This window comes from Gorilla gorilla, chromosome 3 (genome assembly GCF_029281585.2).
Source record: "Gorilla gorilla gorilla isolate KB3781 chromosome 3, NHGRI_mGorGor1-v2.1_pri, whole genome shotgun sequence".
Lineage (NCBI taxonomy): Eukaryota > Metazoa > Chordata > Mammalia > Primates > Hominidae > Gorilla > Gorilla gorilla.
In genome coordinates this window covers 44,353,802-44,367,596 of record NC_073227.2, presented here as the reverse complement: position 1 = coordinate 44,367,596, position 13,795 = coordinate 44,353,802, and the positions used below count along the sequence as shown (strand labels likewise).

The 13,795-nt window shown below is 37.7% G+C and overlaps 1 protein-coding gene across 1 annotated transcript in view; it reads right to left on the bottom strand.

The window, feature by feature from the left end:
• Positions 1-13,795, bottom strand: part of DTHD1 (death domain containing 1) — a 66,217-nt gene that overhangs the window by 22,449 nt on the left and 29,973 nt on the right. The window contains exon 8 of the mRNA XM_031010338.3: positions 9,010-9,254. Within this exon, the coding sequence (XP_030866198.3) occupies positions 9,010-9,254 (245 nt within the window). The remainder of the gene's footprint in view (positions 1-9,009; positions 9,255-13,795) is intronic.

Sequence of the window (13,795 nt, the reverse complement as noted above, 5' to 3'; positions counted from 1 at the left end):
CTAAGCTCATCCATTTCTAGTTTATCCTTATAGGCTGTCGTAGTAATGTTGCTAACAAAACTTGATCATATCACTCTCCTAGTTAAAATTTTCCAATGGCTTTCCAATGGCTTTAGCTGTTACTCAAAAGATAAAAGATCAACTTAATTATAAACAAACCAGATACCTATTTCTCCATCCTCAATTATGGCCATACCAGTTTCAGGAGTATCAGTAGATGAGAGATTTTGTTGTTTACTCAAAAACTAAGGGTCTCTGGTTTATATGTGCTCTCTATGTCATGAAATTAATCACAGTTTTTTGGTGAATTTTGACAGAAAGCTTGCTACCACAACTACAGAGTCATTTAGTTAATCTAAGTAAGGAATTAAAGGCCCTCCATCATCTTTCCCCAGCTTATTTCCAACACGACATTTCCAAATCTTCCCCTGAAGAAACAGGTGCATTCATCATCCTTTCTCGGAACACGTCTTGTGCTTGACCACTTCAAAGTTTCTACTCATGCCATCTCTCTTGTGTGAAACTCATTGCCCCTTTCTCTCTTCCTCTCCAGACCCTAAACATTCTCTGCAATCATTTTGCTCCCTGAAGCACCCGCAAGTCACCTCAGTCCACAGCCTTTACCCCCTTCTCTGAAATGCCCTAGCATTTAACATCTTACTATCCATTTGCAATTAACAATCAGTTCCTGCCTTTTGCTATTGCTGCATTGTTGTATTCAATTATTATTTATCTCTTGCTTTGTTTTATAACTTTTAAAGTTTTATACTTTATTTCCTAAACTGGACTGTAATCTCCTTGAAAGCTAGAATTTTGGCTTCTACTATTATTATTATTATCATTTTTAGGCCTTACAGAATATCTTGTATATATTACGGATTTTGTGGTTGCTAAATTAACGTGTTGATTGATATAATACATCTACAGAAGAAAAATAAAAACAAAAACAGTTGAAGTTCATAAACTAAAATCTGTTTGAGTTAATGAGCATAACTTTTTACTTATTAAATGTTATAATTTTAAGACAATAAATGCAAACACATCAATGACATTTTAATTATCAAATTTATTTAGATAGGCAGGAATATCTGTGCTTCCTTTGTAAAAGAAAAATCAAAAGCCCTATAACAATATAGTGCCCAATTCCTGTTTAGTTATACTGCCCTCTAAACAGAGAAAACCTTATCTTTTAAAGCCAAGGGTTGAAGGAGGAAGGAGGAGGGAGGCATTGAGAGGGGCCAGAGAAGGAGAAAGGGGAGAAGGGACGGAAAAAAGAAGGTGCAGAGGAAGAGATAAGGGGAGGAGAGTGGAGGGGAAAGGAAAAAGAAAAGGGAAAGGGAACAAGAGAAAGGAATGGGGGGAGGAGAAGGGAAATAATCTCTTCTCATTAAACTGGTTGTCAAAGTACTTTCCAAAAAAGAACACAGGATCCAGTTTCTGACTAAACCAGCTTTGTTCATTTTCCCCTCATGTTCCTCTTAGTGACATGGTCAAAATTGTGGCTTTGAAGGTCATTCTGGTTGCCTGTAGGAAAGTGGAACTGCAGACATGAGGATAACACGTAAGGGAGATGCATGGAGTGCCAGAGTTCTCCCTTCTCCATCCATCCTTCTCATTAGAAAGAGTGAGAAGATTTTGGAAACTTTTAGAGGTTAAAAAATTAACATAATATTTCTACTTACCAAGAACCTAGTGGCTTTCTTCTATAATTGATAGGGGAAGGGACATGATGCACCAAACATGTTACTGGAATTAACTCTAGTATAGAAAGCATGACACTAAGTTATGGAAAACTTAACAATCACAATGTGGCCACTATTCCCTCAAAAACCACAGCAAGAACAAAGCAAAACAAAACAAAATCCTGATTTTTCTTATAGGACTTTCTTCTAATGTGCTCTTTCAATCTGCTTTTTAAAATACCTAGCAATAACATAATAAGTTCCATTTGATCCTTCAACCCTAATATAATTTTGTAAAATTACTGCAACTGAGAAGTCTGAGTAGAATTAAAATGCTTTTGGATGTAACCATTTTTAATGGTTCAGAATCATCTCATTTATCTAGTCAAAATTGCTTTGGTATTTCATATTTTTGGAAAAAATAATATAGGAACAACATTATCCCTAGCAGAGCAGTGAGATGGTAATGAAATCCAAAGTGGTGAAAGTGACGATTCTGATGAACTGATTCCTGCACTGCCATCTGCCTGCTTCCTCCCTTTGACACAGCAAGTTATTTAATGTGGTGAGAAAGAAAGTGTTGAAGCAGTATCATTATTTACTAGAAATCACATGTCAGGAGTTCAGTTTAAAAAAATAATAATCCAGGAAGTTCAGGCTAAGCAAAACTTGGGTTAACAGATGGCTTACGTAAATGTGTGGGTTAGGTTTTACTGGGAAACTCCAGCCTCGAATAGGTGACAGCAATCAGATCTGGAGCCCTTCTTTCCTTCAAAGCAAAACCTCTAAGTAGGAGGAAGGAGTCAAAAGCAGTCACAACCCAAGCTAGCACAAATAAGCAAATGGCATCCAGTCACCTATCTGGCGTGACTTCAGACGCACGCACACATGCATAAAATATTCTCTCCACTCCCTTCCATCTAAAAAACCTTTGAGAGTTTTTTTGAAACTTGCCTTGTTTCTGCCAAAATACAATTATGTGCACTGTGAACTGAATTTACTTGAACACTTTGTGAAAGGAGAAAGGCTGAGGCACAACTTCAGAAAGATTTAGTGGTGAATCATTATTCTTTTCAGCCACATATTTTCAAATATATTGTTTGTGGGATCATTTTCAGAAGATTATATGGAATATGAAGTATCACCAGGACGCTTACTATCTTACAAACCTCATCATCTTTCTGTGGCCCTCACATGCGCACTGACCATCACAGCCTTCCTTCAAGTCCTCGACTTGAAATGCGTGCCCATCTCGGAGTCTTGGAACTTGCTGCGTCTCCCACTTGGATGTACTCCTGGCCATACAGGAAGGTTCTGGTCTCCGGTTGCTCCTCAGCTCGGTAGTCCCCTCCACAGTGAGGTCTTCCCTAGCTATCCTACCTACCAACTCACACCACCAATTCTGTCCATCTTCTAATGCTAATTTATTTTCTTCCTTGGCACTTCTCACTTTCCTCCTCACATTTTTGGTCCATAAAATGCAAGTTCTATTTATATATACCCATTCACTCATGTTTATTGAGCATCTAACTTATGCCTGACACCATTCTAGGTACTTGTGATTTGGCAGTGAACAAAAAATGTTCCCCGTCTTCACAGAGCTTACTTTCTAGTTATGGAAGAGAGGGTTTTTCTGCAAGAAATGTACAAATGAAGAAATACATGTAAAAACGGAGAAATGATTTAGAGGAAAAAAAATAGGGCAGATTAAAGAGGATTAGGAATTTCAGGTTGCAGGGGTAAGAGTAGATTGCTATGTTAGAGTCAGGGTAAACCACAGAGAGAAGGTGAAGTTTCAGCAAAGAACTGAAGGAGGTAAGGGTAACAGACATGCAGGTATCTGATGGAAGAACATTCCAGCAAGGGGAATCACTAACACAAAGACCTAAAGCAGAAGCAGGTGTGGCATATTCCAAAAACTCAAGAGGGTCACTGTGGTTGAGTAAGTGACCACATACTTACTCAATTAGAGCAGAGAATGCCTTGGAGTCAGTGAGGGCCAGGTTCACACAGAGCCCTTATTCTGATGGAAGCTGGGAGCCACTGAAGGGTTTGGGGGAGAGGCATGAGATGATTTGACTGATGCTTTAAGGCAGTAGTCCCCAACTATTTTGCCACCAGGAACCAGTTTCGTAGAAGACCATTTTTCCATGTTGGAGGGATGGTTTCAGGATGATTCAGGCAAGTTAAATTTATTGTGCTCTTTATTTCTATTATTATTATATTGTAATATATAATGAAATAATTATATACCATAATGTAGAATCAGTGGGAGCCTTGAGCTTGTTTTCCTGCAACTAGAAGTTCCTATTTGGGGGTGATGGGAGACAGTGACAGATTATCAGGCATTATATTCTTGTAAGAAGCACACAACCTAGATCCCTGGCAGGTGAATTTCACAATAGGGTTTGCACTCCTACAAGGATCAAATGCTGCCACTGATCTGATAGGAAGCAGAGCTCAGGCAGTAATGCAAGCAATGCAGAGTGGCTGTAAATAAAGATGAAGCATTGCTCACTTGCCCAACGTTCACCTGCTGGTTCCTAACAGGCCACGAACTGCTACCATTTCATGGCCCAGGAAATGGGGACTCCTGCTTTAAGGGATAACTCTGCCTATGAGTTGAAAACATGCTATAAAGAAGAAAGGGAAAAATGAGACCCTACATACCAGGACACCACTATGCGTTGAGCCTTTGGGATACACTGTTTGTTGAATTAATTAATATATGAATGAATGAACTACAGAGGCTGAAGAATAAGAGACACAGAGATCCTCACAAGTATGAAGTAAAAAGTGATATGTCTTCTCATCTTTATGAATCAGACACAGTATATTAACATCACACTTTATAATTATGTGTGTGGTTCTATGCCTATATACATATATGTAAATATTTACTGCTTGTTCTCTGTGAAGCATTTTTAATTTTGACAAATACCTTCACCTATTTTATGCTACATGTATAAATATCCACATAGTGTCATGTTCATTAATGCCAAGCTACTGCTATATTAGGCTACTTTCATTTCCTGAAAAATAGCACATTCTAATACTGCTTAGTTGAGGTGAATTTTTTAAATTCTGATGAAATAAGTCTCATCTTGCAAAACTAAATGTCATAGTTTCAATTCCCATTTAGTTATACTAGTTCGAAAAGAAAAAAGTTCCCACAGCCACAGATTCTTTTTCAACCTGACAAACTTATTTCTGAAGACTTTGGGCACAAGAAAGGGCTCAGAGAGTGAATCTGGAAAGCCCTATACGAACCCATCTGGAATAAAAAGAAAGCACAGATGGCCTATTGGCAGTAGATTCATCTATGAAAGACAGCAGAAGTTTGAATGTACTATTTTTAAACATGCCAATATAGTTTCAGGATTATCAATTTCAAGGTTGAGTAACTGTAAGGTTTGCAGAGATTATCTTGTTCATCTAGTTAGTCACAAATATTTATCAAGCATGTACTATGTGTCCGCACTGGCAATAGAGAGTTGAGCTGGACAGTGTCTGTGCCTGCGCAGTTCGTTGCATGCATTCTGAATTTTGGTAATGTCACCCTTGGGGAGAGAAAATTCGTCCTTGGCTGAGACACAAAAAGGCTTACTCTTTCAGATGTACAAAACACAGATAAATATATGGTACATAAACAGACATACAGTATATCCGTGGTAATAAAATTTCACAAGGAGAGGTGATTAGAAAAAAAAAATATTTCAGAAAAAAAGACTCCCTGAGAAGCCATTACAGCAACAAGGGAAGGAAACAAGCAAGTGGTTGTCATGAAATATGGTAACTACAGTGATAAGGAAAGTACAAAACGCTGTAGCTCCATATACCAGGAACACTTAACCTGGTACAAAGGAGGAGTGAGGGAAGGCTTCCTTGGAAAGGCTGCACTTCAGCACCGATGTGAAAGAGGTTCAGTAAGAATTACTCAGGCACATAGGTAAGGAATGGTGTGTTACAAGCAAAACAGAGAAGAAGCTGACACAAAAGTACTGGACAGTCGTAAACACAGACTTTTACTGAGGAAAATCTATACAAACCCCTAAATTATCTATGTTGGCTAATTTGGCTTGACTAATTTGGCTACTTTTATAAAGTCAGGCAACAGAGAAAACACTAATAAGTGAAAGCTGAATTCCTATCACATTTTTGGACTTCATGTCTGTCCTCTCTGACATAACGGCCTTTCTTTCCATGGTCTGCCATCATCTCAGTAAGGCCCTTACCACCTCTTGCCAGAGAATTCCAACCACCACTGGCTTGTCTCCCTTTCATCCTCTCATGGCAGCAGAGCAACATGAGGCTCTCTGGAAGTAATGTGCCAGCTAAGCTGCCTGGAGAGCAGCCCTTATGTACCCCACTCCACTCCAGATCTTCATGCTGATGCACATCGATGCCTTAGCCTGCCAGTTAAGAGTTTGTAGAATCAGGCTCTAAACTACGGAACAGAGAGAATTTGAGTATTCCTTCAAGTCAATAGTTCTTAAACTTTTAGAATCTTGAGACAGCTATAGACCTCCCCTTATTCACCAAGTCATAGATATTCAGGGTGCCTACTATGTGCCAGGCACTGTTCTAATCACAGAAGAAGGAACCTGGATAGAATAGACAGGGTCCTTCATTCATGGAGTTTGCTTTTTAAAGAAGCAAAGGAAAATAGAAAATACATGAACAAATAAATCTAAAAATATCGATGAGTGTTAGGAAGTAAATCGAGAAAGGGTAACAAGTTACAAAAGTGACCTCAGATTAGAAGATAAGGGAATAAGAATAACAAGTGACATCTGAGCTGAGCCCTGAATGATAAAGAAGCAGCTATGGGACTATCTCAGGGAAAATTGCCGCATGCATAGGTAACAGCCGTATGGTGCAAAGTCTTATGGTGGAAATGAAAATGCACAGAAGAGGCCGGGCATAGTGGCTCACGCCTGTAATCCCACCACTTTGGGAGGCCGAGGCGGGCGGATCACGAGGTCAGGAGATTGAGACCATCCTGGCTAACACGGTGAAACCCCATCTCTACTAAAAATACAAAAAGTTAGCTGGGCGTGGTGGCGGGCGCCTGTAGTCCCAGCTACTCGGGAGGCTGAGGCAGAAGAATGGCGTCAACCCCGGAGGCGGAGCTTGCAGTGAGCCGAGATCGCGCCACTGCACTCCAGCCTGGGCGACAGAGCGAAACTCCGTCTCAAAAAAAAAAAAAAAAAAAAAAAAAAGAAAAGAAAAAGAAAATGCACAGAAGCAAAACTGATAGGTGTACACCAGATTGGCTGGCTATACTGTCATCAAAGCCTCATTTTCAGTATCAATGGCTTAATAAATTCCTCTACTTATGGATGCTTCCCAGGGACCCCGGGATCTCCCCCAAAACAGCAAGTAAAGTTAATGTCGCCAGGAGACTATTCCTCTGTACTGAGGGCTGCTTTCAAGTTCACTGATTGGTGTCCAGGTCATATCATTTGTTAAATATTTCTAATATTATCTGTGTACTAAAGCATAGTACAGACATCATACAACATCAAAGGTGTACCTGGATGCCCTAAAGTCCATCTTGTATCTTTGACTAATAATCCTAGCTTTATGTGCTAACAAAGTGACAGCATAATAGCCATTCAACACACAGGAAGCAGATTTCTTGGGTCTGAATTTTAGCTCTGCCATTTACTTAGCCATGAGAACCTGGGCAAGTTGCCTAAAATTTCTGTGCCTCAGTTTCCCATAAAATAAGAACAATTATGTATAATAGGATTTTTGTGAGGGTTGATACAATGCATGTAAGGTATTTGAAAGGCCTTTGGCATGTTAGACATTATTACAATGGTTATTACACAACTTGTGAATTCCTGCTAAGCTATGCTTACTACCCCGGTCAAATGCATTATATTATCTCCCCCTGACTTGCCTTTTTTCTTCATTTCCACTGTCTGAATTTCCACCAACTTACAAAGCTCAGATAAAATGCCACAAACACCACAAAACTTCTACTGGTTACAGATTATAAAAAAGCCATTTCCCTTCTCTGAACAACTATTAGTACCATCTAGTACCAACTATTAGTACCACTGTTTATATCACCTAAATATAACTTCAATCAGTTACTATCTTACAACGTAATTTTGTGTATTGTTTTGTGTACTTATTCACTGGATTATAAATTCATTTAGAGAAGCACTATTCCATAGACATATAATTTGAGATACATATGTAATTTAAAATATTCTAGTAATAGTAACTATATAAAATGTTTAAAAAATAAAAGAGGAAGTTAATTTTTATACATTTTATATAACCTCATATAACCAAAATATAAATTTACCATGTAGTCTATGTAAACAAATTATTAATGAGATAGTTTATATATTATTTGTACTGAGTCTTTGAAATGCAGTATCTTAAACTTACTGCCCATCTCATATTTCAAGTGCTCCACAGCCACATATGGGCAGTAGTGACCATTTAGAACAACACAGCTTTAGGGCATGTATTACCCTTTACAGCTCTGTATTTATCACAAAGCCCAGCGCAGCACATCCCCTATTTCAGAAGTTCAATATTAACATTTGCTAAATTACTTTAATGATTTATTTTAAATCAGTACAAAATCTAACCGCATGGAAAACACATTTCTGCTAGTCATAGACAAAAAATATAAACGTGGGAAAATGATTTTAGCTTTCTTTAAAGAATAAGAAGTTTGTTTTTACCTCAAGATTAATTAAGTAAATTTTTCAGTTATATTTCTTATTAAAAAGGTAGTTTAGATTCACCAAGTCCTGTTTCACTGAAAGAAACTGTAATATATAGCAATAAAATGTATTTATTTGTGTGTTTGACATGTTCAAAGAAATAATTTAATCCTACTTTCTGACATGAGTAAGAATTTTAGGCAAACATAACTCATGAAACAACCATGCAGAATCTGGTAAGTTTCAGTGTAAATATTTTGAGGTCATTTTTCTCTTCACCATGACTTTTCCTTAAAATGATGTGCTCTGTAATGTATTTTTTTCATAAATGATTTTCCAATGACTCAGAGGCAGTTACAGAAAATGAATGACATTATTTTCATAGTTAGCAACAACATGCTGTGGGGACCAGACCAGTCTGAAGCATTCTTGTTAGAAAGGCTGATATGAACAAAAGGAGAAATCCTAACATGTTTTCTAATACTCTAAAATTGGACCTACCTACTCCTTCTTTATTACCTCTATTCTTGCCTTTTCTTTTAACTGTATGTGTCTCTATGACTGAAAAACTGATTGTGTTACAGAATTATAAATAATTAACAAAATGTAGTAATTAGAAAAGTAAAATAACTCACCTTTGGCAATTTCAATGGTAATTTGCAAATTGGCAACTGAGAATGGTTTTCATTAATTACGAGAGATTGATTCAAGTTGGGGACTATCTTTCCTTTAGGTACTTTGTAAACGACAATGGTGCCTTTATAATGAGGGCAGCTATAGTTTCCAAATTCGTCCACTTCTTTGATTTGGAGTTCCAGCCTAGGTTTTCTTTGCAAGTGAAAAATAAGTGTGTAGTCTTTTCCATAATCCTTCCCGTTGCCTAAATAGAAGTAAAATGTATTTATTACCATTAAGTTATCTCACTTTGGGAGGCTGAGGAAGGCGGATCATGAGGTCAGGAGATCGAGACCATCCTGGCTAACATGGTGAAACCCCGTCTCTACTAAAAATACAAAAAATTAACCGGGCGTGGTGGCGGGCACCTGTAGTCCCAGCTACTCGGGAGGCTGAGACAGGAGAATGGCGTGAACCTGGGAGGCGGTGCTTACAGTGAGCGGAGATCACGCCACTGCACTCCAGCCTGGGCGCTAGAAGGAGACCCCGTCTCAAACAAACAAACAAAAAAGATGTGTCACTTTGTGTTACTTAATTTTAAAAAATCCAAATAATTATTTTATTTTAAAAATACGATTAAAACTTTTGTGTATCATTGTCTTTTGTCAAAACATAACCTGACAAAGGAGCAATAGGCAGAGACCATGTAGATTACTCGAAAGATTTCTCATCGGTTGTTGGGCCAGGTGCTCTCTGGCTGCTTCTAAATCAAATAATCTTTAGCTTTTCTTTCTCTATTCCATTTTGATATAACCAGAAACTACTTGAAATATTCAGCTTTTGCAGCATTTAGAAAATTATTTTCACCCGTTGAGAATTATCTTTTTCCTTTCCCCTAACTATTCATATTGTGACCTCACAATAGACATTCTAGAACTGCACTCTCCTATAACATGTGGCAATTTAAGTTTAAATGAAAATTTAATGAACAGTAAATAAAACTAAATTTAACTCCTCAGTCAGTCTACCCACATTTAAAAGTCTCAATGACAGCATAGGCATAATGGCTACCGTAATGAACAGCACAGATATAAAACATTTCCACAAGTGTGGAATTGGACAGTGTTGATCTAGAACTTTCAGGTGTAATAGTTATTGAATTTGTGTTACTGAAATTTCTATGAAAACCTGACAGATTCTCCTAAAATAATATATAAATGTTTTATCAACTCCTTACTGAAAATTTTAGAGCTTTTGTGAACATAACCTTTCACTTATTGGGGTTTTATCATGACAATCAGGATATTTCACCTTGTTATTTCAACAGTAGAATAAACACTACCATGTTTCCTAAGGCAATATATGTCTACATCAGAATTTGTAAAATTTGTAGGAAGCTATAATGTAGCACTGAAGATGATATGTCTTGGATGTATAGATCTAGGTTCAAGTGCAGCCTCTATGATTTGTGTATTCTGTAATATTTATCTGTTAATACTTGTCCATTGTTTTCATATCTCTGAGCTTCTTAGAGCCTGAGCTTCCCTTAGCTTCCTTACCCTTAGAACAGGAGAAATAAAGCTTAACTTCTAGGATTGTTTAGGAAATGAAATGAGAAAATTTGGATAAAATAATTGTCATAGGACCTGGCACACAGTAAGTGCTCAATAAATGACAGCAATGATAGCAAATGATAAGAGGCAGGATTCTTCCACTATTTGGAATTTGCATGCAAAAAAGAAAAACTCAGATTGTTTAAAGAAATGTCAAGACGAAGCTTTTTTTCTTTTCTTTTTTTTTGAGACTGAACCTCACTCTATCACCCGGGCTGGAATGACACAGCTCCACAGTGGCACAATCTCAGCTCACTAAAACCTCCACCTCCCAAGCTCAAGCTGTCCTCCCACCTCAGCCTCCCGAGCAGCTGGGACTATAAATGTGGGCCACCACGCCTGGGTAATTTTTTTTTTTTTTTTTTTTTTTTTTTTTTTTTTTTGTAGAGACGGGGTTTCACCATGTTGCCCAGGCTGGTCTCGAACTCTCCTGAAGGCAAGCAATCCACCCTCCTTGGCCTCCCAAAGTGCTGGGATTACAGGCATGAGCCACCGCACCTGGCCAAGATTTAGCTTTCATGTCTACATGGAAACTTCCTTTGGCTACTGTAAGCCAGCATGCAGTTGACTGCCCAGAGTTCTCCCTCATGGAAAACTTTCCATTTTGCCCAGTGAACAAAGACTTCAGTGAGAGATGTAGATGATACCATGACCCTTCTCCCGGTCCTGACTGCTTGAGATCATTTTGGTGATTTTTCTAAAGCTCAGTTAAATCTAGAAATAGAATAACTCCAGATTACAGATGGTGTAGGAGTAGATCCCTTTGCAAAAGTTTATATTTGAGAGGCAACCTGGCTACTTGGAAAAAAAGAAAAAAAAAAAAAAAACAGGTTCCTAGGAGACGAATGACTAGCCAGGGTTTGTCTTCTTAAGAGTGTCTCACTTTGGTTAAAAAAAAAAAAAAAAAAGTAGACTATTTGGGGTCATTTAAATGTTATCTAAATAGTAAATTACGTAAATTGGGGTTTCCAGCTCACTGGAGTAACATCTGGCTAACTTCTGTTTCCATACTACTAGAGTGCTGTCAAGAAAACTTTTACTACTTTGGTCCCTGTGGAATACCAATTAGTAAATTTCCCCTTCTATCCCTTGAAAGACATTATACTCTCTGCCAGGGGCACAATTATTCATAAGAAATGGTTTACACAGAGGATATAAGGGTTGAGGGTAAGGCATAGCCACACTGGTTCAATTGAGACCTAAAATGTATACCAATTTTTAAAACTAAAGATCTCTAGAGCAACTCTCTAAAGATCACATTTATATATGAAGTTGGGATGAAATTATTGAAGATTTACTAGTAGTAAATAGCATAATCTTCACGTTGTAAAAAGAAACCATTATGTAATTTTGGAAAGTTGGAGTTTCATTGTTGTTAAGGCATAATAATATATTTTAAAGACTCCTGGCCCCTGAACAAAAAATAAATACAAAAAAAGAGAAGTGGCATAAAGAAACTGCACTACTCTGGTTTTTTTTTTCCTCCCTCACTGGCATATTTAAAGAAGAAATAAAAGAAAAACTCATTCCATACCCAAAGTGTAAAATCAACCACTAGTTGACCTTTTGAGAATCTTTTTCTTTTTCTCAATATCTTAAGTATATAGTCCCCTAGAAGTGTCTTGAGATAGTAGCTATTTAGTAAATACTTGTCATGTAAAAAGTTCCAGAATGTACTTATATTTTGTGGATTACCTGCTGTCCCTTATAGCAATATATTTTCTTCTCAATAATGGGCATTAAATATTTTTCATTGATGACATAGAAAATACAAATGTAAGAATAAATGTTTTTGCTTAGGGAAGTCAGATAAAAAAAAATTGAAAGGGCTAGCAGTCCGGGAAACCAGAAAAACCCTGTGAGAACCACTGGCTCAGTGTATTTCTATATTGTAACCCATTCCCCACCAGCTCTACCTCTAAGCCATGCCATTTTTTGCCTGGTTTACTGCAATTAAACAGTAACTGATCTCCTTGCTTCTCCTCTTGCTCTAAAGCCTATTCTCAACGCAGTTATAATCTAACTCTGATCACTTCTCTGTTGAAAACCCTTCATGTTTCCCCAAATCACTCAGCAGAAAAGGCAGTCTTTCCAATGGCCTACAAGGCATGATCAGTTCTCACCTCATCTCCCACAACCTGTGCTCACTCCCTCTGATCCAGCCGTCTCAGGCTCCCATTGCTCCTCATACACACAAGGCAAGTTGCCACCAAGTTCAGTGTCACTGGCAATCCCTCTGTCTGGGATAAACTCCCTGAGATAGGATTATGGCTTGCTTCGTCACCCGCTTAGAGACTTTTTTTTTTTTAATGTCACCTTTCCAGAAAGGTCTTCCCTGAGATAAAACTGCAAGCCTGCTACACCCTTTAAGATCCCCCTATCCTTTCCCTGCTTTATTCTTCTATAATTCACTTTTCAGCCCAAATTAAGCTATGCATTTTATTCACTTATTTGCTTATTCTCTGTCTTTCTTCATTAGACTTTAATATACCTAAGATCAACAAATTTTTGTTGAGCAAATTAAAGAATGGTTATTATATAGGTGTAGAGATACATGTAGAGATACATCCTATAGAATATCTAGAAAAATAACTTCCCTGGGCCAAAGGGCATTCAGGGCAACTTTAAAAGGCAGACCTCACAGGGCATTACTAGATGTTATGGATGATGCCATAGTGTCATTATATAAAATCACATTAAAACACTTTCTGGCACTTTCTGGATTTTGTGTGCAGTTGGGGCTTGAATATCATGCAATAATCCAAGTGCTAAACTGACAACTCTAACCTAGAGAATGAAAGCTTGCTGTAGCCTGTTTCCAGAAGAATGCCAAAAACCATCATAAAAACCAAAGGACGCACCTATCCATCTTCCTTCCTATTAGAGATAGAAATACAGTCCATGTCCTGTGACCTTCACTCAAAAGTCATTCATATTCTCTATAAGTGAATAGAGAGATTTTGGCATTTCTCAAAGGCAGTAATCTAAATTTATTAATTAAAGTTTTAAATACTTTTAATTGCACTTAATACTATAATGCTTTTTTTTCTAAACTTTGGTCTTCATTTCTTTCAATGAATACTGAGTTTATTCTAACTGTCAGGCTCTGCCCTAGGTGCTGGGGACTGAATGCTGCCCTCCAATAGGATGGAGACTGAATACTGCCCACCAGCAGGACAGTGCCTCCATGGAT